This window comes from Hyperolius riggenbachi, chromosome 4, assembly GCF_040937935.1.
Source record: "Hyperolius riggenbachi isolate aHypRig1 chromosome 4, aHypRig1.pri, whole genome shotgun sequence".
Taxonomy (NCBI): Eukaryota; Metazoa; Chordata; class Amphibia; order Anura; family Hyperoliidae; genus Hyperolius; species Hyperolius riggenbachi.
Window position 1 is genome coordinate 208,475,760 of NC_090649.1, and position 27,339 is coordinate 208,503,098.

General features: G+C 45.4%; 1 protein-coding gene across 1 annotated transcript in view; it reads left to right on the forward strand.

Moving 5' to 3' along the window:
- Window positions 1–27,339, forward strand: part of EIF2B5 (eukaryotic translation initiation factor 2B subunit epsilon) — a 68,386-nt gene that overhangs the window by 5,575 nt on the left and 35,472 nt on the right. The window contains exons 2-6 of the mRNA XM_068281299.1: window positions 10,467–10,591; window positions 11,516–11,701; window positions 11,793–11,970; window positions 16,850–16,930; window positions 17,053–17,130. Of these exons, the coding sequence (XP_068137400.1) occupies window positions 10,467–10,591; window positions 11,516–11,701; window positions 11,793–11,970; window positions 16,850–16,930; window positions 17,053–17,130 (648 nt within the window). The remainder of the gene's footprint in view (window positions 1–10,466; window positions 10,592–11,515; window positions 11,702–11,792; window positions 11,971–16,849; window positions 16,931–17,052; window positions 17,131–27,339) is intronic.

Consider the following 27,339-nt stretch of genomic DNA (forward strand, 5'->3'; position numbering starts at 1 on the left):
CACTGCCTTATGTCATTAGAAGGAGGGGAAATACAGGGAAGAGGAGGAATATATTATAGATAAAAAGTTCCCCCCAGCATGCTACTGTTTTTCCAGCCGATGGCAATTAACCACTTGCCGACTGCCCACTACCAATAGGCGGTGGCAAAGTGGCACCCCCAGGGCCGTGTAACGCCGATCGGTGGCGGCACCTGGGGGACCAATTAACCGGGGATCGCGCGCATGGATGCGCACGCATCCACCGGCATTAGGCTCCGCCCACCCACGACATCAACCCACCGGCCAATTAGCAGCGCCGGCGGGTTGTTAACCCCCAATCTGCCGCATACAAAGTGTATAATACACTTTGTAATGTATACAAAGTGTATTATACAGGCTGCCTCTTCCCCTGGTGGTCCCAGTGATTGAGGGACCACCAGGGCAGGAGGCAGCCCTTCTAGTGAACACACACACACACACACACACACACACACACACACACACACACACACACACACACACACACACACACACACACACACACACACACACACACACACACACACACACACACACACACACACACACACACACACACACACACACACACACACACACACACATATCCTGCCCCCTGATCGCCCACAGCACCCCTCAAACCCCCCCTGATCATGCCCTCAGACCACTGTTTGCACCCAATCACCCCCCCTAATCACCCATCAATCACCCCCTGTCACTATCTGTCAACGCTATATTTTACTTTTAGATTAGTTCCTAAACTGCCCCCTGGGGGCTCCTGATCACCCCCCCCTTGTGTACTGGATACATCTATTCTCCCTTCACCTGTCAATCACCCCCTCTCACTGCCACCCATCAGATCAGACCCTAACCTGCCCCTTGCGGGCACCTGATCTCCCGCCCACACCATCAGATCGCCCGCAGACCCGCTCTCAGATCACCTCCCAAGTGCATTGTTTACATCTGTTCTCCCCTCTAATCGCCCACTGATCACCCATCAATCACCCCCTGTCACCACCTGTCACTGCTACCCATCATACCAGAACCTCATCTGCCCCTTGGGGGCATCCAATTACCCGCCCACACCCTCAGATCGCCTCCCCAGTGCATTGCTTGCATCTATTCCCCCCTCTAATCACACCCTGAGACACCCATCAATCACCTCCTGTCACCCCCTAGCACATCTACCCATCAGATCAGGCCCTAATTTGCCCCGTGTGGGCTCCTGATCACTCGGCCAAACCCTCAGATCCCCCTCAGACCCCCTTCCAATCACCTCCCCAGTGCATTGATTGCATCTATTCTCCCCTCTAATCACCCCCTGAGACACTCATCAATCACCTCCTGTCACCCCCTAGCACACCTACCCATCAGATCAGGCCCTAATATGCCCCCTGCGGGCTTCTGATCACCCGGCCAAACCCTCACCCGCCCCACCGCAGTGACAGAATTTTTTTTTTTCTGATCACTGCAAAAAACACTGGACAATAACTGTGGCGCTGTAAAGATCAGTTTTTATTTATTTTTATTTTTTATCAAAACTCAGTGACTACAGCTTTCAACTCAGTGACCACAGCTTTCAACTTCATAAGTACTCCCTTTTGCTAGGTAGGTGCTCTTTTTCCTGGGTAGTCTCAGAGGAATACCCCCTAAATTTAGCAGTCTAGAGCTAGAGCCAGGCGTACCACACCCCATGTCACTGGACCGCAGGATCAGACTCAAGGGCAGCAGAGTGGTGCTAGCGCTGATCCGAGTTTTCTTGGTGAGGGATGCACCAGAAGTGTAGCATCTCCTGGACCTAGCACCAGTACTACCATAGACCCTGGTGAAGTGGCGAGCACCAGCATGGTAGTAGAAACTGGTTCGGTGGCACGTGAATTAAGACCCGAGTCGCAGCCACCATCAAAACGGTCCCGTACTACCCATAGTCTCCCAGAGGTGATGGCAAATCTCAATTGGCAATCCCCTGGTTCCGCCGCACCCGTACTGCCCCCTTTCACCGCCCAGTCTGGACTCCAAGTGGAGACAGATAATCTAGGATTGGCCCTAGACTTTTTTTTCATCTGTTCTGCACCGTGGATCTCTATGACTTAATTGTGGCTGAGACCAACAGTTATGCCACACAATACACTACCGCCAATCCGAGAGGCTACCATGCCCAGCCTTTTCGGTAGAAACCACTCCAAGTTTCCAAAACTTAACATTTTTTGGGGCCTTCTCCTTAAAGTGACTCTGTAACAAAAATTACGTTTTTTCTACCATCCTACAAGTTCCTAAACCTATTCTAATGTGATCTGGCTTGCTGCAGCTCTTTCTACTATAACCATCTCTGTAATAAATCAATGTATCTTTCCCCTGTCAGACTTGTCGGCCTGTGTCTGGAAGGCTGCCAAGTTCTTCAGTGTTGAACTGTTCCTCTATGCACACTCCAGTGTGTGTTTTATTTACATAAGCCAGCAGCTTCTCTGCTATCTTATCAGTGATAGAAGAGAGCTGGATAAAAATCCTCCTCTGGAGGCTGTGAAAGGAGCTGGTCTGTCACATACTAAGGAATTAACAACATAGGCAGAGCTGTCTGCAGGAAGCCTGTAATGTTCAGTGCATGAGAGAAGCTGGGGACAGAAGGTAAACACACACAAGTGATCTTTTGAGATTCAGAAGTAAGGCTGTATACAGCCTGCTTGTGTATGGATGTATTTTCTATGTGTGGACATGCTGTACATCAACCTACTTCCTGTTTTGGTGGCCATTTTGTTTGTTTATAAACAAACTTTTTAAAACAGTTTTTGACTACTTTTAATGCGGCGGGGAGCGGTGAAATTGTGACAGAGGGTAATAGATGTCCCCTAACGCACTGGTATGTTTACTTTTGTGCGATTTTAACAATACAGATTCTCTTTAACATGGGTCTAGTCAAAAAGAATGAATTGCGGTCTTATTGGTCTACGCACCCAATACATCACATGCCCATGTTCTCTGCTGCCATGTCCAGGTCACGATTTGAGAACATCCTGCACTTCAGTGCCAATACAACCTGCCCTCTAAGAGGCCACCCTGCTTATGACCGTTTTCACAAAATTCGTCCCCTCATAGACCACCTGTCAGGAAAATTTGCGGATGCTTATACTCCTGAACAGTCATTTTGAGGCATTTGGTTTCCATACTACTCCTCACGGTTTTGGGCCCCTAAAATGCCAGGACAGTATAGGAACCCCAAAAGTGACCCCTTTTTAGAAAGACACCCCAAGGTATTCCGTTAGGTGTATGATAAGTTCATAGAAGATTTTATTTTTTGTCAGAAGTTAGTGGTAAATGACACTTTGTGAAAAAAAAACAAAAAAAAAAACGGTAAAAATCAATTTCCGCTAACTTGTGACAAAAAAAAAATCTTCTATGAACTCTCCATACTCCTAACGGAATACCTTGGGGTGTCACTTGTGGGGTTCCTATACTGCCCTAGCATTGGTCCCTAAACGGTGAGGAGTAGTCTAGAAATCAAATGCCTCAAAACGACCTGTGAAATTCTAAAGGTACTCATAGGACGTTGGGCCCCTTAGCGCACCTAGGCTGCAAAAAAGTGTCACACGTGGTATCGCCGTACTCAGGAGAAATAGTATAATGTGTTTTGGGGTGTATTTTTACACATACCCATGCTGGGTGGGAAAAAAAAATCAAAAAATTCTCATTTACAGAGATTTCTCCCACCCAGCATGGGTGTGTGTAAAAATACACCCCAAAACACATTATACTATTTCTCCTGAGTACGGCGATACCACGTGTGAAACTTTTTTGCAGCCTAAGTGCGCTAAGGGGCCCAACGTCCTATGAGCACCTTTAGGCTTTACAGGGGTGCTTACAATTTAGCACCCCCAAAATGCCAGGACAGTAAACACACCCCACAAATGACCCCATTTTGGAAAGTAGACACCCCAAAGTATTCTGAGAGGGGCATGGTGAGTCCGTGTCAGATTTCATTTTTTTTGTCACAAGTTAGCAGAAATGGAAACTTTTTATTTTATTTTTTTGGGGTCACAAAGTGTCATTTTCCGCTAACTTGTGACAAAAGATAAAATCTTCTATGAACTTAGTGAATATTTTGGGATGTCTTCTTTCCAAAATGGGGTCATTTGGGGGGTTTATACTATCCTGGAATTCTAGCACCTCATGAAACATGACAGGTGCTCAGAAAAGTCACAGACTTCAAACTGGAGAAATTCCCTTTTTGCACCATAGCTTGTAAACACTATAACTTTTACCCAAACAAAAAAAAATCCAATAAGTGTCTATTGATCAGACATGTAGCACAATAAATTTAGACATAAATGTATATAGAAATTTTACTTTTTGAAAAATGTCAGCACAGAAAGCTAAAAAAAAATAAATCATTTTTTGGACAAAATTCATGTCTTTTTTGATGAATATAATAAAAAGTAAAAATCACAGCAGCAATGAAATAGCACCAAAAGAAAGCTGTATTAGTGACAAGAAAAGGAGGTAAAATTCATTTAGATAGTAGGTTGTATGACCGAGCAATAAACCGTTAAAGCTGCAGTGGTCTGAATGGAAAAAAAGTGTCTGGTCCTTAAAGAGACTCTGAAGCGAGAATAAATCTCGCTTTAGAGCTCATAGTTAGCAGGGGCATGTGTGCCCCTGCTAAAACGCCGCTATCCCTTGGCTAAACGGGGGTCCCTTCACCCCCAAATCCCCCCTTGCAAAATCCACGACTAACATGGTCCTGGATTTTGCTCCTCCTGGAGGCAGGGCTAACGGCTGCAGCCCTGCCTCTCAGCGCGTCTATCAGCGGTGCATCGCCGCCTCTCCCCCGCCCCTCTCAGTGAAGGAAGACTGAGAGGGGCGGGGGAGAGGGGGAGGTACGCGTCTGATAGATGCGCGTGAGGCAGGGCTGCGGCGGTTAGCCCTGCCTCAATGCGGAAGAGATCCCCGGCGAGGACGGAGGGGATTTGGGGGTAAGGGACCCCCGTTAAGCCACGGGATAGCGGCGTTTTAGCAGTGGCACACATGCCCCTGCTATCTATGAGGTCTGAAGCGAGATTTATTCTCGCTTCAGGCTCTCTTTAAAGGATTTACGAGCCCAAATAGGTAAAAAAAGAGAAGTACCTTAATCACTTTTAAATGCACGGAGAACGCCATCCGCGCCCTCCGTGCAGTTCCGTCGGGTCCCCGCAGTGTGATAGCCCCCCGTGCCGCTCCCGACCCCACAGACTGGGTCGGGCTCCCCTTCCTCTCCTAAGATGGCCGCCGGAGCTGGCCGCGTTGCGCAGTCCGCATACACGTTAGTGCGGCTGCGCAGCTCTAGGGCCCTCCCCCCCGATCCACGCACAGTAGCGTGGATTGAGGGGGGAGGCCCTAGAGCTGCGCAGCCGCACTAATGTGTATGCGGACTGCGCGGCCAGCTCCGGCGGCCATCTTAGGAGAGGAAGGGGAGCCCGACCCCGTCCGTGGGGCCGGGAGCGGCACGGGGGGCTATCACACTGCGGGGACCCGGCGGAACTGCATGGAGGGCGCGGATGGCGTCCTCCATGCATCTAAAAGTGATTAAGGTACTTCTCTTTTTTTACCTATTTGGGCTTGTAAGTCCTTTAAGGGGGTTTTAAGAAATGAAATCTATTTTCTAAATTATAATAATAAATAGCAGCCTTTTTTCAGCTGCATGATGACAAATAAATATAACATATTTTACATTTATTGGAGGAACCCCTCCCTTCTTTTCATGTTGCCGGGACTGAATCCGGCAAACTGGTGGAGTAGAAGGTGTCCGGCAAAGGAGGAATTACTAATGGCTGCCACCTGTATAACCCTACTTATGAAAAGAGAAGGGTGAAAAGCATGCATTGAAATGCTCATAGGCTTGAAGGAGTGTTTATTTATATTTGTATGTGTCAGTGGTACAACTAAATATTTTGAGTTAAAAAAAATGTTCGGTTTGGATCCGCTTCAGTGTTCTCCCCAGGCTCTTTTAGCCGGGTGCTCCACCCGGCTAGTTTTGGTGAGCACCCAGCTGTCATCGGCTCACCTCCTCCTATGCTGTAAGCAGAAATGTGCAGAGAAGCACCGCCCTGCATTCTTTCATCTCTCCCCACCTGGCTACTTTTCCATGCCACCCAGCTGGAAAAAAATTCTGGGGAGAACACTGCGCTTTAAGTGGTTAAAGGGCCAGTGCTCCTAAGGTATGTGATAACTCCAAACCATAACAGAAAATGTTTTGAGTCCAGGATTAGCATCTTTATCTCTTAATGCACTCAGACCAGTTGCTTTTGACATTTTTTTATGGTGACAATCCCACTTTATTACTAATGCTTCATACACACTTGAGATAAAAGTCTTTGGAAAATGCAAGATCACAGACCAATTTTACCCCCTTCCATGTAGTATGAGATCCATACTCTGCACAGTCTATTCTATGGAGCTGCACTCCCCATCAGATAAAATCTTTGCAAGATGCTGCACACAAAGATGCCCGTACACACTCAAAAGATCATTATCTGCAAAAATCAGTTCCTGCAAAAAAATCCATTCCTGCAAAATGCATTCATAGTCTATGAGATCTGCAGATCCTCATACACACTTGGTTTAACAGACTTCATCTGCATATCTGGCAATCATCTGCAGATCTGAAAATCCATCCTGGTGGATCTGATCTGCAGATGATTGTCTGTTAAACCAAGTGTGTATGAGGATCTGCAGATCTCATAGACTATGAATGCATTTTGCAGGAATGGATCTTTTGCAGGAACAGATCTTTTGCAGATAATGATCTTTTGAGTGTGTACGGGCATCTTTGTGTGCAGCATCTTGCAAAGATTTTATCTGATGGGGAGTGCAGCTCCATAGAATAGACTGTGTAGGTATGGCTCTCATACTACATGGAAGGGGGTAAAATTGGTCTGATATCTTTCATTTATCTTTCAAGTGTGTACACACCATTAGAACCAGGTTGTAGTATTTGTTAGTTTCAATGGACATTTAAACTAATTGGAATTCCCTTGCCTCCCCACACAGTACCCACTCCTCAAATTTTAGAGGCCTGTACCTTGTTGATACGCAACTAGGGAAGTATCCCTATCAATGCTCTAACTATTGCTAAATGTTCGATAGTTAGAGCCGTGGGAATCATTGCAGAGATGCATTGGGTTCCGTGGAGGGATTTTTTTTCTCTCTACCAGTGCTACAAAAGCATGGGAAACATAGAACTAGATTTTCTCCACTCTACAAATGTTCTTTTATACGTAATCACCGCTATCCTTAAAAAATTTCCTTAACGCTTCTACACATACTGGTCCCAGTGATCGCAATAATTGCTTTTATGGAGTTGCTAGAAATCTGCAATTTTTGATCCAAACATAACTTGTATGCATGGAGAACTTACCTGGTTAGTTGTTGGGAGGGTTATCCTCCTTTTCAGAATGCTGACTTGGTGCCTTAATTGTGGATTTAACAAACATATTAGGTGCAATTGCACAAGAACATTTGGCAGTTCATCCTACAATTGGCAGGGCCAGCATAGGTTAGACTGTGTGTGATTGCAGGGAAATGTGCAGTGTTTTTTTTCCCAGATGGTTGTGAGAACATCTATCATGTCATTGTTGTTAGGGGATTGTTTTTTATGGGGAAAATGTAAAAATGGGTGGTATAGGGTCTATTTCTATAAAGTGTCAAAAAGATTTAGGCTGGTTTCACAGTGGGACGTTACAGGCGCACGTTAAAGCAGCCTGTAACGCACCCCCACCGCACAGCAATGAAAAATCAATGGGCTGTTCACAGTGCCCACGTTGCGTTACATTGTAACGCAGCACGTCTACATAACGTACTGCATGCAGTACTTTAAAGGCGGCTAAGCCGCGTTAGACTGTTTGCACATGCTCAGTAGGGGTTTTTTTTTTTTCATTTTATGGGCGGAGAGGAGGCGGGAAGAGGCCGCTACGTAGCCAGGCACATGGCTACTTATTATTCACTGCACTTGCAGTGTTAACATCCTGGAGCGGCCGCGGATTGGCTGGTGCGACCGCGTGATGTGGAGAGCTCAGCTCACGTGGTCTTAGCAGTGCCTCCGACAGAGCAGGCGCACTAAGAGCTGCTTGTAACGCGGCTCTTGGCAGCGTCCTGCTCCAACAGACGTTGCGTTAGGGGCACGTTATGCGACCATAACGTCCCCTAAAACGCAACGTCCCATTGTGAAACCAGCCTTAATGGGGAGACTGATCTTGACCGTTATTTGTGATATTTGCCATATATAGTAGCTTTAGTTTTTCTATGTGTGATCAGTATAGGGTGTCACCTATAACAGTGTTCTCCCCAGAAATTTTTTCCAGCCGGGTGGCATGAAAAAGTAGCCGGGTGGCGTGCGAGGGAGGAATGCAACTCTGCTTACAGAATAAAAAGAGGATGAGGAGGCAAACCGATGTACCTGCTAAGTACACACAATGCAATTTCCGGACAGATTTACTGTCAGTTCGACAATTTTCAACATGCCTGATCTGATTTCCGATTTTCTGTTCACTTCTATAGGAAATCGTGCAGAAATCAGATAGGACATGTTGGGAATAATCGATCTGACAGTAGATCTGTCAGAAAATTGCATTGTATGTACCTAGCAGATTGTTTCAGATTAAGGTGCTCAGGTCCCTTTTTAAGCAGACCTGAACAGACAACCTCCTCTCTGCTCTAAAAGATGCACAACAGCATAACCTTTAAAGGACAACTGTAGTGAGAAGAATATGGAGACTGCCATATTTATTTCTTCTTAAACAATACCAGTTGCCTGGCAGCCCTGCTGATCTATTTGGCTGCAGTAGTGTCTGAATCACACCAGAAACTAGCATGCAGCTAATCTTGTCAGATCTGTCAATATGATCAGAAACATCTGATATGCTGCATGCTTGTTCAGAGGCTAGGGTAAAGGTATTAGAGGCAGGGGATCAGCAGGACAGCCAGGCAACTGGCATTGCTTATAAGTAAATAATTATGGCAGCTTCCATATCAGTTTCACTTCAGTTGTCCTTTAAAGAAAAACATTTGTTACAGCTGATACAAATGCTGCAATAAATCTGCAGTGTGTCCACTTCCTGCTTTCTTGGAAGCAGATATGTTAACATTCAGGGCTTTTCAAATGAGCTTATCTGCAGTCATGTGACACAGAAAGAGATCAAATTATACAGGCTAAACTGTGTAAATACAGGGTGCATTTCTCTGCTTTCCTTCTGTCCTGTGCAAGAGTTCAGCTCCACTAAATTTCCCCAGTGTGCAGGGGGAGGGGCAGCACTACAGATACAAAGCTGGGGCCAGCGAGAAACACACACAGCAGGAGACAAGTGCACAGGGGGCTGCCTACAGACAGCCTGTCATTCAACATGCTCTGCATGGCTGTGTCTCCTCTGCTTACCCCCCCCCCCCCCCCCAAAGTAAATAAACATGCAGAGGCCTGAAGGGGCATCACTTCTCCTGATCTCCGTGTCTCCCTCCAGCTGGATTAAACGTGCAGCTGCCGTTTTCAACTACTCAGGCATGTTGTTTAGCTGCAGTCTGGAGGAGAAGGAGAGACTATGTGAGCCGCTCTGAGGCTGTCCCGGAGACTCACGTGGCTCTCATCTCACTCCTGGAAGCTGCTGCTGTGTGGGCGTTTTTTTTTTTTTTTGCTTTACTGCTCTCTCCGGTTTCATTAACGAGAGTGAGAGGCACCGTAATAAAACAGATCCTATCACTTGGAGAGCAGTAGGAAGAATCGGAGCAGGAGTCCCGCCCCTTACAACCCGCCCAGCCAATCCCTCCCTGTCTCACCAGAACACTTGAGCTGACAGGCAGAGGAGCGCTCCTTCAGTGTACAGCATCAGCCTTTGCTATTGTGCGAGGCTGGCGCTGACTGAAAGCAGGCAATGGAGCGCTCCTAAGTGAAGTTTACTAGAAGCCCCAGGCGAGCACATGACAACAGGCGGGCGGGGCTTCAAATCAGCCGGGCGGCCCGCCCACCTAATTAGCCCTGGGGAGAACACTGTATAAGATAATGTGCTTAGAGTTCAAAATTTAATATTTACGTAGTACTTATTGTATTGGACATACTAATAGCTTGTCTGATGTCCCTTTGTATTTTTTTTCCCATTTATTTTGAGTAAACAGAAGCAAAACAATTGTATCTGGCTCTGCAAACATTGTCTCCAGCTCACAGCTGATTATTTATTTGTTACGAGCTGAATGAACCAGATTTTGAGTCCCACTGACTTGGCTGCTTTTGATTTCATTATCAAAATATGACCTTTGGAAATGAACATTATCATGTGAGACATCAGGAACAGTTCTTTCTGCTATTTCTAATACACATACAATTTTATCTCCAGAGTTTATTTGAAGTTCAGGATTGCTAATAAATATTTCCTTGCAAGTGTAGCTGAACAATAAAAGACTTGGATGCACAATCTGTAAATACATTACCACTTCTTTACTTTGTGTTGTTACAGGCTCTTTTGCCACTTGCAAATGTGGCTTTAATAGATTATACACTGGAATTCCTCACCGCCACTGGGGTTAAAGAAACCTATGTTTTTTGCTGCTGGATGGCAAATGACATAAAAGAACACCTGAGGTAAGGACCTTGCACTGCATGTTGTTGAAGCACCATTGGGGTATTGGGTCTGGAAGAGCACTTGTTGCCTGTGTTGTGGTCCTGAGCTGCTGTGGTCGCGCCCCACCCACCTACTTTTTCATGCCACCCGGCTCAAAGGGGAGAACACTGTAAGTTGTTGCTGCTCATGGTGATTTTACAATCTATTTAATTATAGGTTATAACGTATTTGCTGCTGTATAAGTCTCTAGAATATAAGAAGCACCTAGGTTTAGAGGGCAAAAACCAGGGGAAAAAAAAAAAAAATATATATATATTAAACTTGGTGTGGCCATATTCCAGGAGCATCTTGTAGATGTTCTCCCCCAGTGATTGTGTCCTCCTGAGTACCCATGTGTTCCCTTCTGTCCGCAGTGTGTCCCGCTGTACTGCTCTGCTTCCTTTACTCCAGCATGTTCCTCTGCTTCCACTGTATGAGTATGGATAAGTGGCAGCAGCAGCTCACCAGCTACCGCAGCGACAGCAGACCTCTCATCCATCCGTGTGGCTACCCCTAGTAACGTCTTCTGCTGATTGCACCATCAGCAGAAGCCTTCACTGGGGGAGCCGCATGGAAGGATGAGAGGTCTGCTTTCGCCATGGGAGCTGTGGAGGAGGTGACCCCGCTGCTGCCGCTCGTCCATGCTCCTACAAGGGAGGCAGAGGAACATGCAGGAGTCACGGGGGAGAGGGGGAGGCTTGGGGGCAGAACACATAGGGGACAATGCAGGAGTTCCCGACGTGTCGCTGGTTCGTATCAACGCTTAGAATTTAAAACTGTTATACTTTCTCATTCTCATGACTGTATTAATAAACATCATACTGAATACAGTTAAAACAATTGTATAAAAGCCCCTTTGCACTATACATGTAGCTACCTGTCTATCTTATTTCATTCTCTTGCAGGAATTCTAAATGGTGCCGACCTACAAGCTCTAATGTAGTCCGTGTAGTAACATCTGAGCTATACCGCTCACTTGGAGATGTCCTCAGAGATGTAGATGCCAAAACCTTAGTCCGATCAGACTTCGTGTTAGTCACTGGAGATGTAGTATCTAACATAAACATTGAGGCAGCACTAGAGGAGCATAGGTAATAAACTGCAGACTTTTTTTGTAAATTCTTTATTTCAATTCAGACTTATTCTTTATGCTGCTAAATTCTTTTGTATCGTACCTTGTAGGACACGACGGAAACTAGAGAAGAATGTTTCAGTTATGACTATGATCCTCAAAGAGTCCTCTCCAGGTCATCGCACAAGGTGTCAGGAGGATGATGTTATAATTGCTATGGATAGCAAAACCAAACGAATCCTACTCTATCAAAAAAGCCAAGATCTAAAGCGATACCACTTTCCAATGGTGAATGTCAATCAATCAAGTCTGGTGAACGCCAAAAGTTAAAGGACACCTGAAGTGAGAGGCTGCCATAGTTATTTCCTTTTTAAGCAATACCAGTTGCCTGGCATCCTGTTGATCCTCTGCCTATAATACTTTTAGCCATAGACCCTGAACAAGCATGCAGCAGATCAGTTGTTTGACATTATTGTCAGACCTGACAAGGTTAGCTGCATGTATATGTTACGGCCAGAACCCGAAGTGTGGCCACTTCTAGTTCTGGCCGGCCACTTCGGGTTCTGGCCGGCCAATGTGCGAAGTGGCCGCAGCGCAGCGGCCTATGTTAGAAATGGAATGTTTCCTTTTATTATTAATGTAGTTTTCCGGCCAAATGTAGCAAACCAGTTAATTTAATGAAATGAAGCTGGTGGCTCCGCCTCCTCTCCTCCGCCCCTGCCTCTCTCTCTCTTCTTCGGGCAGCCGGCGGGGACACGCGTGTCCCCGAGAGTCGTTCGTGGCGCCAGGAAAGCAGAGCGGGGAGGCTGCAGACATTGCTTCTGCCAGCACCCGCTCTGCAGGGACGAACGACAGGATTGCCTGCCGCGACGAACGACTCTGGGGACACACGCATGTCCCCCGCTGCCAGTATCGGGGAGGAGAGAGAGGCAGGGGCGGAGGAGAGGAGGCGGAGCGGAAGCCGGGCGGCTTCATCCTTCTACATTGCCGCCAGCTTCATTTAATTAAATTAACTGTTTTGCTACATTTGGCCAGAGACGGCCGGAAAACTACATTAATAATAAAAGGAAACATTCCATTTCTAACATTGGCCGCTGCTCTGCAGCCACTTCGCACATTGGCCGGCCAGAACCCGAAGTGGCCGGCCAGAACTAGAAGTGGCCACACTTCGGGTTCTGGCCGTAACATATATAGAGTTGAGGCAGCGCAGGGTATTGCATTTTATACATAAATCACTTTAATTGGTATAAAAAAGGGATAATATACAATAAAAATAAAACCATATGTCATCAATAAATATATTTTGATGACATATGGTTTGATTTGTATTGTCATCTACTGTGTATTATCCCTTTTTGATACCAATTCAAGTGATATGTGTATAAATGTGATACCCTGCGCTAGGCCTGAAAGATAAATCGAATTTAAATCGAAATCGCGATCACCAAGATCACAATTTCAGAATCGTCAAAGTGGCGAATATTGCAATCATGTCATTTCCACATGAGGAAGTCTGAACAAGCGCCTTCAAACTTTCCCAAAGTCCCGGTGCTTGCGGCCCACAGCGTTGGACATACTTTCCCTCCTCTATCGCCCTCTGCCGACTCTTGTGCTTGGCAAAACTCTGGGTTCCTGTATGTCACATGACATACAGGAAGTATTCTGTGCATTAGAGCCTGCAGGAGGCTAAGTGGATAGACGGGCATCCCTGGACTTGTGCTGGAAGCTATGTTCAGAACTGATGCAGCTTGGGGGACAGAGGAGGCAGAGAGATGTAGAGAGACACAGAGTGGGCACAGAGACTGACACAGGAGACACAGAGGGAACACAAAGAGAGACACAGAGGGGGCACAGAGACACAAAGGGGGCAAGAGAGAGACCCAGAGGAGGCATGAAGAAGAAAAAGGGAACAAGGTAAGACAGCTTGATTTGAAGGAAATCGTGAATCGAATAAAAATCGCAATTTCGAACAGAAATAGCTCAATTCAATTTTGTTCAGGCCTACCCTGCGCTGCCTCAACTCTACATCGACATCCAGCTTTTTATCAGGGGATCTTGGGTACCACTGCTTTGTAGTCAGCAGTGGGTAAAATACATTTTTACCAATACTGGTTTCTATTCTTTCCCGGAGCGCCAAGATTAGCTGCATGCTGGTTTCTGGTGTTATTCAGACACTACTGCAGCCAAATAGATCAGCACGGCTGCCAGGCAGCTGGTATTATTTAACATCCCTGGCGTTCAATTGCAAACGCAACATCCGCGGGAGGGAAATTTTTGTTTTTAAATTTGTTTTAAATAGTGTAGCTAGCACTAGGCTAGCTACACATGTGCCTCAAGTCCCCCGGCTTGCTCTGATTTCCCCCCCCCCCCCCCCCCGATCGCCGCCGGCTATATTTACCTAGCCGCGATCCCGTGAGAACCCCAACTTCCCTGAACAGCTTCTGTGTTCGCAATGGCAACGATCGGACATGACGTCATGCGCAGTCCCGATCCTCCCCATAGCGACTCCTGGAGGCTATTGGAGGGGCTGCGCCATCGCGGGTTTCGGGGGGAGGTATGTATAAGGGTGGCGATCGGGGGGATCAGAGGGTGCCGGCAGCGATCGGGGGACGCGTGTAGCTAGCCAAGTGCTAGCTACATGATCTAAAACAATTTTTATTTAAAAAAATAAACCCACCCGGGGCCATGCGATCCCCTGCGGCGTTATGGACGAGCTGAGCTCTTCCAAACCGCTCAGGTGGTTAACAGAAAATAAGTACAGCAGCCTCCATATACTTATCACTTCAGGTTACCTTCAACTCTTGAGTTTGGATAATTGACCCCACTTATTTCTAAAAGTTACTTTTATATTTAATTCCTGGGATACTGTTGTAGCCCACTAACAACTTTTTATTTTCTTTAGTTTATTTGCCCACTGACGTAAAGCTATACCCTACATCAGTATACATGTCTTACGGCCTTTTTTTCCACTACACACGGATTCTGGATGCATAAAACTGACTCTAGTGGATGCCTATGGGCCTGTTTCCACTAAATGCAATATTTCTGATGCAGATTTCCTATAGGAATTCATTGGAGTCAGTTTTCTGCATTCAGAATTCGCATGTAGTGGAAGTAGGCCCTTAGGGCTTGTTTCCCATACACGCGGATTCCGGATGCAGAAAAACTGACTCCAATGAATGCGTACGGGCCTGTTTCCACTAAATGTGATTCTTCGGATGCAGAAAAATTATGGATGGCATGTTGCAGATTTCTGCATCAGATTCTGGATGCAGAAAAACTGACTCCAATGAATGTCTATGGGCCTGTTTCCACCAACGTGTTTATTGAATGGGAAACGATGCATGATGCAGAAATCTGCAAATCGCATTTAGTGGAAACAGGCCCATAGGCATTCATTGGAGTCAGTTTTTCTGCATCCAGAATACGCGTGTAGTGGAAACAGGAGCTAAATAGCCACATCCAGAAATCTGAATGCAGAAAAACTTATGCAGAACTAGTGGAATTAGGCCCTTACAGTTTATTAAATTGTTGTACTACTATGCATGAATATATTTGCAATCTTGTATGCCAGTGAGGGGTAATCAGAATTGTTTACTATTGTTTACCTTTACTGAAAGGAATATTTGAGAAATATTGGAATACTGTATTATCATGCACTAATTAGACTGTGTAGTTTAAAATGTTAAGCCTCATACACATAGAAGACATAATAGCTCCTCGGCCAATAATCCATTGTGAGTTCTGCTGCCTCCTGACTTTGTTTAGAGATCTGGTATGCTGGAATTTTTTAAAAATGACAGTGACAGATGAGTTTCCCTCCCTACAAAGGGCGCCTCTCCATCTTTTTCCCTGCACAGACATTCCTCATTCCTTCTCCCCCTCCATAGCATCAGTATACGTTGCTCCACTGTAGCTAGGCAACATGATCTCATGCCCAGATCTGTCGCCCAAGGGTTCAGGTCCCAATCGTTATGGGCGATAGTTATTGTGCATGTGTGTACATACCTTCTGAGGCATTGGATAAACTCCTTGTTGTCTAAGAATCTTCAATGTGCTTTATAAGTCTCAATGCCTAACACAAATTTTGTTTAGTTCTGTGTAGACATGGCCAGGTTTGTTGCTATCTGTCTATATGCTCCTTGATTACCTGTTGTCAAATGCATTACTGTTAAAGTGCCCTGTCAGGAACCCTTCCACTATCCACTTCCTGCTTCAAAGGCTACTGGAGCTGGAGACTGCATTGTGTTAGACAACTTTTTCTGTATCCCACTTCCTTATAGTCTGAATAGCATTATCATGCCCAACCCAAAGCCTAAAGCAGCCTCACCCACCCAGAGACCCTGCTATTAACTCTTACTTACATGTGACCTGATCTGCGTAATTGAAGGGGATTTTGCAACAAGACTCATTTGATTTAAAAGATGACATTTGGAAACGAAGGATGCCTATACATTTGATACTTGATTTTCTGCATTGATATCTGGTGGATTTGATAATAATTATTGAATCTGGCAGATATTTGACAGACTGCCCCCCCCCCCCCCCCCCATGGGCTTGGTGAGTGTTTGAAGGCTGTCATGCTGGCACGACTGCTTGCCTCCTCCATTTTCCGACATCTTTTGATTTGTCACTGCGACAATTGAAGTCACTACATGTGACGTCATGTGGTTAAGGTGCCCGCGGTGACCCCAGACAATAGAGGAGGTGAGGATTTGTGCTGGCATGACAGGTGAACCTTTAAGACTCACTGTAGGCATGGGGTAGAGTGACACATACACTTAGTGGAGGGGGGGAGGGGTTGGCTGTGCTAGGACGACTTCCTATATATTGCATGATGGAATATATTGGACATCTGTCTGCAGTGTGTGGGCAGACAATATATCCAATATATCCCTCTCTGACCAGTTTCCATCAGGAAAGGAGCTGTCTGATGGCAGATCTGCAGGTTTATAGCCACCTTCACTGTATGAAGAGATGGACTTTAAACCCTGCTTATAAGTTATGTTACTGGAAATGCAAAGCAAATCAATCTTGATCATTTTCTGCAGACATGAGATTAGTCTATTGTAATTTAATGTGAATGTTTTTGGTACCTTAGATGTTCTAGAACCCTGGCAATACTTTTGAGCAAATGATTATACTATTATATTATACACACTTTTAGGGTATCTTCCAGAGCAACATTGATGAAGTAGAGCTGCGTCATGATTTGCTGGATTGTCATATTAGCATCTGTTCCCCGCAGGTAGGTAGTGATTTCTTCCAGTACAATTGTCTTTATAGATACAGATCATATTGAACTTGTAATTCTTTTTTTTTTGGACGCTATCTTTTAAGGGGTTTTTCTTCTCACTTTCAACCTTCTAGGTAGCAGAACTATTCACAGACAACTTTGACTACCAAACTAGGGATGACTTTGTCCGCGGTATTCTTGTTAATGAAGAGGTAAGGTTTTTCCACTGTAATTAAGTATGTTGTGTGGTGGTGGTTTACATAGCTTAGGCAAAGTAGTAGCTCATTGGTTAGCAGTCTCTGCTGGGAACACTAGCGTTCAGTTCCTGGCCAGGACACTTTCTTCGTAAAATGTTTGTTCTCCCCATAGTTACTGCAGTTTTATTTGGATACAGTTTTCTTTCCACATTCCAAAGAGATTCCAGTAAATGAACTTCTTGCGGACCACACAGCCTCTGGCCCCTTTAAGGACCTGAGGATTTTTGTTTTTCTTTTCATCTCTTGCTGATCACTGGGTTTGGCTCACAGTTATCAGGAGGTCACTGCTCCTGAACAATACACGGAACTAAAGACAGCGGAGCTCTGTGGTGGTAGGGATGTGCCCAAATGCTTGGGAGGCACTAGCGTTAAAACTATGCAGCATCAGGCCTAGGCAGCCACAAGTGCGACATAGTTTTAACTATCTGCGGTCCCACACTGGTTAATTTGTTTCCCCCCAAATTATCCATAGGCTACAGGTAGGTAGACTAGGTCTATGGTAGGTACTAAAGATGATCAGTGAACTGCTTTTATTTATTTATTTTTATTATTATTCTGAATTTGGGTGTTCATTTATGTACAGCTGGGAACTGGACCAATGAATTGCCCTTGATGCATATTTGAATTTTCCCATTCTCAAGCTTGGTCAAAATTCCAACCAAATTTGGATGAGCTCGAAAAACTGGCATCTCTCTGGCTATTTGTAGTAGTGACATTAGGCTGTGAGCTACTTTCAGGAACAGTGTTGCAATAGAGCTCTAGGGATGATCAATGAGATGCAAATTGTTCTGAAATTATGCAAATGGATGCAGTTTGAAATGGACCAAACCCGGGTTTATATTGATTGGTCCATTTTCAAGCTGCATATACAGTGATGTGAAAAACTATTTGCCCCCTTCCTGATTTCTTATTCTTTTGCATGTTTGTCACACTTAAAGGGACTCCGAGCAGTGCAGAAACTATGGAAAGATGCACATCATTTTAAAGCTCTCTTTCTCCTCTTTCCAATGATATATAAACCGCCACCCTACGCCTTTTAGTTTTCGCTATTTTTGCAATTGAAATTGCCGCGGCCGCGATTTCGATCGCGAAAATAGAGAAAACTAAAAGGCGTAGGGCAACGATTTAGGTGTCGTCAGAAAGAGGAGAGAGAGAGAGCTTTAAAATGATATCCATCAAGCCATAGTTATATTGTATTACACAGGGCGACTTTTTGTCAAAGTCAGCAGCTGCATTCAGCAGAATGGAGCTGCTGACACTGGGGAAAGTGTCGGCCTGTGTAATACAATATAACTATGGCTTGATGGATATCATTTTAAAGCTCTCTCTCTCCTCTTTCTGACGACACCTAAATCCTTGCCCTACGCCTTTTAGTTTTCTCTATTTTCGCGATCGAAATCGCGGCCGCGGCAATTTCAATCGCGAAAATAGCGAAAACTAAAAGACGTAGGGCGGTGGTTTATATATCATTGGAAAGAGGAGAAAGAGAGCTTTAAAATGATTTGCATCTTTCCATAGTTTTTGCACTGCTCGGAGTCCCTTTAAATGTTTCTGCTCATCAAAAACCGTTAACTATTAGTCAAAGATAACATAATTGAACACAAAATGCAGTTTTAAATGATGGTTTTTATTATTTAGTGAGAAAAAAAACCTCCAAATCTACATGGCCCTGTGTGAAAAAGTGATTGCCCCCCTTGTTAAAAAATAACTTAAAGAGAACCCGAGGTGGGTTTGGAGAATATTATCTGCATACAGAGGCTGGATCTGCCTATACAGCCCAGCCTCTGTTGCTATCCCAAACCCCCCTAAGTTCCCCCTGCACTCTGCAATCCCTCATAAATCACAGCCATGCTGCTGACAAACAGCTTGTCAGAGCTGGCTGTGTTTATCTCTATAGTGTCAGTCTGCTGCTCTCCCCGCCTCCTGCAGAACTCCGGTCCCCGCCTGCATCCTTTCCCTCCCTGCTGATTGGAGGGAAGGGACGGGGGCAGGGACCGGAGCTATGCAGGAGGCGGGGGAGCAGCTGAGACTGACACTACAGATGTAAACACAGCCTCACAGCATGGCAGTGATTTATGAGGGATTGCAGAGTGCAGGGGGACCTTAGTGGGGTTTGGGATAGCAGCAGAGGCTGGGCTGTATAGGCAGATCCAGCCTCTGTATGCAGATAACATTCTTTAAACACACCTCGGGTTCTCTTTAACTGTGGCTTATCACACCTGAGTTCAATTTCTGTAGTCACCCCCAGGCCTGATTACTGCCACACCTGTTTCAATCAAGAAATCACTTAAATAGGAGCTATCTGACACAGAGAAGTAGACCAAAAGCACCTCAAAAGCTAGACATCATGCCAAGATCCAAAGAAATTCAGGAACAAATGAGAACAAAGGTAATTGAAATCTATCAGTCTGGTAAAGGTTATAAAGCCATTTCTAAAGCTTTTGGACTCCAACGAACCACAGTGAGAGCCATTATCCACAAATGGCAAAAACATGGAACAGTGATGAAACTTCCCAGGAGTGGCCGGCCGACCAAAATTACCCCAAGAGCGCAGAGAAAACTCATCCGAGAGGCCACAAAAGACCCCAGGACAACCTCTAAAGAACTGCAGGCCTCACTTGCCTCAATTAAGGTCAGTGTTCACGACTCCACCATAAGAAAGAGACTGGGAAAAAACGGCCTGCATGGCAGATATCCAAGGCGCAAACCACTTTTAAGCAAAAAGAACATTAAGGCTTGTCTCAATTTTGCTAAAAACATCTCAATGATTGCTAAGACTTTTGGGAAAATACCTTGAGGACCGACAAGACAAAAGTTGAACTTTTTGGAAGGTGCGTGTCCCGTTACATCTGGCGTAGAAGTAACACAGCATTTCAGCAAAAGAACATCATACCAACAGTAAAATATGGTGGTGGTAGTGTGATGGTCTGGGGTTGTTTTGCTGCTTCAGGACCTGGAAGGCTTTCTGTGATAGATGGAACCATGAATTCTACTGTCTACCAAAAAATCCTGAAGGAGAATGTCCGGCCATCTGTTCGTCAACTCAAGCTGAAGCGATCTTGGGTGCTGCAGCAGGACAATGACCCAAAAAACACCAGCAAATCCACCTCTGAATGGCTGAAGAAAAACAAAATGAAGACTTTGGAGTGGCCGAGTCAAAGTCCTGACCTGAATCCTATTGAGATGTTGTGGCATGACCTTAAAAAGGCGGTTCATGCTAGAAAACCCTCAAATAAAGCTGAATTACAACAATTCTGCAAAGATGAGTGGGCCAAAATTCCTCCAGAGCGCTGTAAAAGACTCGTTGCAAGTTATCGCAAACGCTTGATTGCAGTTATTGCTGCTAAGGGTGGTCCAACCAGTTATTAGGTTCAGGGGGCAATTTCTTTTTCACACAGGGCCATGTAGGTTTTGAGTTATTTTTCTCACTAAATAATAAAAACCATAATTTAAAACTGCATTTTGTGTTCAATTATGTTATCTTTGACTAATAGTTAACGGTTTTTGATGAGCAGAAACATTTAAAGAGTAACTGTTAGCCCCCAAATTGAAATTTAAATCTCTATTGCAATGTTTTATTTAGTATTTAAGTGAGCCAAAAAGCCAATGCAGAACTTAAAAATCAATCTAATTTTTTTACTATGTAATCTTTTCCCCCAGCTCCGGACGCAAAGCCACATTTCTCTCATCATCCTCCAGGACAGCTCCTCCTGAGATTATCATTGATCCCCTCCCCTATGGAAACACATGCAAATGTCAATTAATTAAACAAATTAGCTCCCACTACATAGCCAGTTACCTCCTGTGCTTCCCCAGTTCTTCATTGTTTCCAGCTCACCCATGGCTCACTGCAGTTTGTTTGTTGTTTTTGACTATAGGGGAGCTTGTTTGCACCTATAGTGGAAAGATAGGATATATTTTCCTCATGTGGGGGCAGTTCCTGCTTGGTATGCGGAGCGGACAGAGAGTGTGATATGACAGGTGTTTTTCATTCACTCCCGGTCGATCTAACATGCTCTGGAGTGAGTGTGTTCTATCCTCCCTCATGGCTGCCCCTGATATGGTGTCCTCTGAACACATGTAAGCGGCTGACAGCTTCTCCGCATGGCTGCCTAAGGTCGGCAGACGAAAGCTCCGCCAGTCCAGGGCGTCTATTGGTGGTGCCAGCAGGAAGGGTTCCTTTGACCGTAGGGGCGGCGCTGAGCACACGAGGACGGCATTTTAAGCCGTTGAGCACATGTGGGGCACCAGAGACTGTCAGAAGCAGATGGAGATGAAGCAGTCTGATTCCTCTACTGCGGACAGTGATAAGGTACAGGCTGCAGACCCTGAGTAAGCAAGCACTCAGCTACAGGTACCTCTCTATCTCCTGTCTCTCACTCAAATGTGTATTATGGTTGTGATGAACAGGATTTCTAAGCTGCACTATGTGTTATGCAGCGTAGCGTTTAAAAGGAGGTTCCCTTTTAAACAGTAAGATCAGGAGCATCCCTCTCGGGGGATCCCAGGCGACCGTCTCAGCTGTCAGGCAGCAGGTCTCCTGGCGGAGCTCCACTCCACCTTGGTGGTTGCGGAAGTTCATCCTCCTTGAAATGATTGCACTGATGCAAACTCATGGGGGCGTGTGTTCCATGGGAGCTCCCGGTGGAAGTCGCTACTCTGTAACTTCCGCTGGCTGTGCGGCGTCTATTCCAATAGACATACCGAGAGGCAGCAGCAGCTACTAGCAGCCCCAGGCTGACGCTGCTCCAGGATCTGCTGCTCCCTCTGCCATCATGGAGCTTTCCTCCTCTCAGGGTGTGAGCCCAGCCGCACAAGCCAGTACAAGCCAGAGCTACAGGCCTTCTATCCTGATAGATCTCAGTCTAGGCTGGTGGGATTTGCTTTGCAGTACCCTATCTGAAACCTTGATGTAATGCTTATACTTGTCAGGGGTAAAGCATGAAGGTGATAACAGGTTCAATGTTTGTCCAATTTTCAATGACCACTTTCTGGGAAGTATTTAATTTGTTAAAGAGCTTCCATTAGAGGTAATCCAGTCTAATCGGGCTGAGAGACCTCAGGTGTTTTATCATCCAATGGTTTCAGATTCCTCCTTGAGGGGAAACAGAGGCTGGGGGATGGGCACTCCCTATAGCTTTGCTAAAGGATTGCATGTAATGCATTTGGAACAAACAGTCAATTTTGAGATTGCTGGTTTGGGCCCCATCTGCGCTGTGCAGTTTTTTTGTGCGATGCAGTTTGATTCGATTTATTGGGTTGCATGGACCATAAATCCATGATTAACTTCATTGGAAATGAGTATAAAGTACTTGACAAGATAATGTCTTTAAATCTTTTCTAAAATTCCCTTTGAGGATACAGGAACCTTTATAGCAAGTAAGTGGTTGCTCAATGGAAATTATTACTCAATGTATTTCAAGTTTGACTACAGAGTTTCCTACTGAAGTACTGGTCACAGTACAGGGATTTATGAATCCTGTATTCCTGTGGATGGCAGGTCGGTCAGCTAGTTTACTTTTCAGTTTTATACGCATAATTTGTTTGCAATGCTAATCGTATGCAATGATTATATGCATAGATTTTCTGACACAGGAGTGCATCTCAGATAAGATTAGGTGCAGTGATTATGCACATTGATTTGCAATACTGCTTTTTCAGATACTTATATGCAAAGCTTATGCATTGGCATTTCTAATAGCAAGTTTGCTTTTCAGGAAAAGGGGCTGTAGCTAGTATGGTGATAAAGGCTTTGCCTCTGATTGGTGACTAGGGTTTACACCTCGGCTCTTCTTGTTCAGAGAGCCTGCACCTATTGTAGAAGTAGTTCTTGGGCAAGACTCCCTAAGGTTGCTACTGCCTAATGAGCATGCCCTAATGGTTGCAGCTCGGATGCCTTGAGTCTGGCTGGACAAAAGCGCATTAGAGTTTAAGCAGCAATCCAGATTCAATTCTGAATGCTTTAGCTGCAGTCTAAAGCGTTTCCTTTAGGGCTCCTCCACACGAGGACTTTGCGTTTGATGCATTATATTGCACTGCGTTGTGTCTTGCGGTGCGCCGTTTTCGTTGCATACTGGTAGAACGAAAATGGCGCATGCATCACATGTAAGAAACATTACTGAGCATGTGCAAATAGTCCAGTGTAGCTAATAACCAAGAGAACGCACAGCATGTAGCACTTTCTAAATGTTGCTGCACGTTACAACAACGCAACATGAGCACTGTGAATGTCACACATACGTTGGGGCCGTTCACATTACAAACGCGGACGGCCACGCATGCGGAACGCAACACATGCGAACGCACGCCATCCACGTTTGTATGCGTTGCGTGGCTGGTCCCAGCACTGAAAAGTGAATGGGACAGCCGCGCATTTTTGCAAAGACAGCGTGCGTTCCCAGACCGCACAGGTCCGGAACGCGTGCAGTGGGAACATCAGACAGTGCACTCTATGCACTGTCTGTCGTGCGTGTCTGCCTCCTGCACGCGTTTCCAAAATGCAGCTGGAAACGCGGGCAGTGTGAATGGGCCTTAGTCTGCGTTATTACTTTTTTATAACGTGCAACCTTAGTGTCGCACTGTGAAAGAGCCCTTATGGGTTACCTAGTGTTCCCAGGATCTGTATGAACGATCATGATAACAATAGCAGCCTTTTCTATCAATACAGAAGGTTTTTTTTTTTATATAGCCATTTTCTAGACCATCTTCTGATAAGCTGCAAAAAGGAAGGAAGCTCCTAAGATCATATTCAGTTTGTCTTACAACGCTGAAGCACTTTAAGGAAGATTTTGAATCTGCAGATATCTGAAATAGATTTCTGGGTAGGTCACTAGTTGTGACTCGATAGATCTCTGGTTGCCGATAAAGAATATGGATTCTCAAATCGAAGGTACACATACACTGCTGGGAGTAAAATCTGTCACAGTAAGACAAGATATGTGGCTCCTGGGAAGATGTTCATCCTGTATCCCAACTGTAGCTTGGGCAATATACAGAGTATTTTTCTACAGTGTGTGCATCAAGCACCAAGTTAAACCTGTCAAATCTGGCTTTGCAAATTTAGCCTAATTGGCTGATCACGAGGCATTGCTCATGCAAATATGGGAAGCCGACCTACTAACGCAGGGCGACCTGGTCCATCCAGACCCAGGTTTTCTCAATCTTACAGCCTGGATCCTGAGGGGCAACCCTTAAGTAATATAGGATTTGATTTTCAGACAGTCATAGCTACTTTGCTGAATTGTAGAAAGGTGAATACTAGAAAGATTTATAACCGGGTCGGGAAAACCCTTTGCTTACGGAAAGAAAGGGAAAATATTATTTCAAATGATATTCAATTTTATTTTGGAATTTTTGTAGCATGGTGTAGTTCTAGGTTTAGCAGTCAGCACCCTCATCATTCAGCATCATCAGTTTTTGAGTAGACAATTATCTACTGAACTGCATGTTTAAAAAAAAAAAAAAAAAAAACTTTTTTGAAATCTATGGCCTGATCCCAGCCGGTTTCCAGCAGGGTTGCTCCACCGTGGGATTTGTCACTAGTCCTAGATATTCTGATGTCACAATTTTTTTTTTTTTTTATTTATTTTTTAACCAGCAGAGGAAATGCTGATTAAGCTTTTGACCTTAAAGGTAGCTTTCCTGGTAGCCATTACAACGGCTAGAAGAGTGGGGGATATACAGGCACTGTCCATGGAGGACCCCTATATGATCATCCATCCTGATTGAATAGTCTTCAAACCTGATCCAACATATTACCCAAGGTAGATACAGCTTTCCATAAGTCTCAGGAAATCATTCTACCATTCTTTTCCACTAACCCTAAGAAAGAGGGAGAGCAAAGATTGGCCAGACTAGATGTAAGACGAGCAGTTATCTAGAGACAACTCGACACTGGAGAAGGTCAAGCCATCTTTTTCTGCTATTTGCAGGTAGTTGGAAGGGCCTACATGCTTCCAAGAACTTAATAGCTAGATGGATTAGGGAGGTGATTACGTTAAAATAACTCAGTAGGCAGTAATACACCCTCAGATATTAGAGCACACTCGACTAGATCCTTGGCAACCTCTTGGGCAGAGAGATCGGGAGCTTCACTAGACCAGATATGTAAAGCGGCAACAGGGTCAGGACACTCAACATTTGTGAAGCATTGCTGAGTCAAATTACTCTCCAGCCAGGATCAGGCATTTGGTCACAAAGTGCTCCAGGAAGTTATCCCACCCTAAGGTAACGGTTTCTCGCTGGTCTCAGGAGGAGCTGTCCTGGAGGATGATGAGAGAAAGGCCGAGCTACTTACTGGTAGTAGTGTTTCGGCGAATCCTCCAGGACAGCTGCCTTAGTTCCCAGCCCTATTTCCACTTAAGAGTTGTATATGTTTAAATGAATATAATAACATGCTATGAGAATAAGGGATGAGCTAAGTACTCTTTTTAGAACTGGGGAAGCACAGGAGGTAACTGGCTATGTAGTGGGAGCTAATTTGTTTAATTAATTGACATTTGCATGTGTTTCCATAGGGGAGGGGATCAATGATAATCTCAGGAGGAGCTGTCCTGGAGGATTCGCCGAAACACTACTACCAGTAAGTAGCTCGGCCTATCAGATACTGCTTAGCATGCAGAGCATGCCTATGTCTGGCCGACCCCCCCTCTCCCCCCCCAGGACCAGGTGCCAATATATTCTCCCCACCAAACAGCTGACCGTTCTGACACGGAGAGAGAGCGGGAGCACTTCCAGCGCCGCCACCGCAGAGCAGCCGCCGCCGTGCATCTCTCTCACATGTGAGAGAATCACATGTGACTCGGCGGCGGCTGCTCTGCGGTGGCGGCGCTGGAAGTGCTCCCGCTCTCTCTCCGTGTCAGAGCGGTCAGCTGTTTGGTGGGGAGAATATATTGGCACCTGGTCCTGGGGGGGGGAGAGGGGGGTCGGCCAGACATAGGCATGCTCTGCATGCTAAGCAGTATCTGATATGCGGCTTTGCGTCCGGAGCTGGGGGAAAAGAGTACATAGTAAAAAAATTAGATTGATTTTTAAGTTCTGCATTGGCTTTTTGACTCACTTAAATACTAAATAAAACATTGCAATAGAGATTTAAATTTCAATTTGGGGGCTAACAGTTGCTCTTTAAGTGTGACAAACATGCAAAAGAATAAGAAATCAGGAAGGGGGCAAATAGTTTTTCACATCACTGTATTTGCTTAAGAATTTGCATGAACTTGGAACAGTTTGCATTTCTGTGATCACCCGTAGTCGGCTTTATAAATGCTGAAATTTGCTCAAAAAAGAAAGACCTCTAGTTTTTAGTACATTATGTGACAAAAAAACTCTACACTACATTCCATGAATTACTTTTCTTTTCTTGGAGAATAGCCTATAACAGTGGTTCTCAAACTTTTCCATGTGAGGGCACCCTTGGTTACTGACATTTTTCAATACACCCCTTGGCACACAAAGTCCAAAAGTGGTATAGGTAGTTAGATGTGCCCCCAGTATTAGGCGGGTCCCCCCCCCCCCCCCCCGGTCTTAAGTTGCCCCCAAAGTATAATTAGTCAGATATGCCCAGAGTAGTTGGCCGGTTTCCTCTCATCTCAGTAAAGCTAGCCAGATATGCTTTCTGTATTAGGCAGCCCCCAACCCAGTATAGGTAGTCAGATGTTCCCCCTGTATTAGGCAGTTTCCTAACCCAATATAGGTAACCAGATGTTTCCCAAGTATTATTTAGGTTTCTCCTTTCCCCATTATAGGAGCCAAACGATCTCCCAGTTTAAGGCAGCCCCCCCCCCCCCATCACAGTATAGATAGCTGGATGTGCCCCCAGTATGGTTAGATATGCTTCCAATTAGGGCTGAACGATTTCGCGGTTTTAAACCGAAACCGCGGTTTCTGTTAAAACGATCTCGGGATCGTCAATAGCTGAGGTTTTCCCCTTTCCCTGCTATGCTGGTCCGTGCGGCTCCACCTACCGCTGCGCAGTCATACCACATAGATCCGGCTATTGGCAAAGTTGTGTGCCACTCTGGTTCCGCCCCCCCACCGCCCTCATACGTGATGAGAAGATCCAGGGAATGGGAGGAGCTGGGCTGCTCTCTATAGGAGCGCCTGCCACCGCCGTCACACCATCTAGATCCAACGATTGGTGAAGCCACTCTGGATCCTCTCACTCCA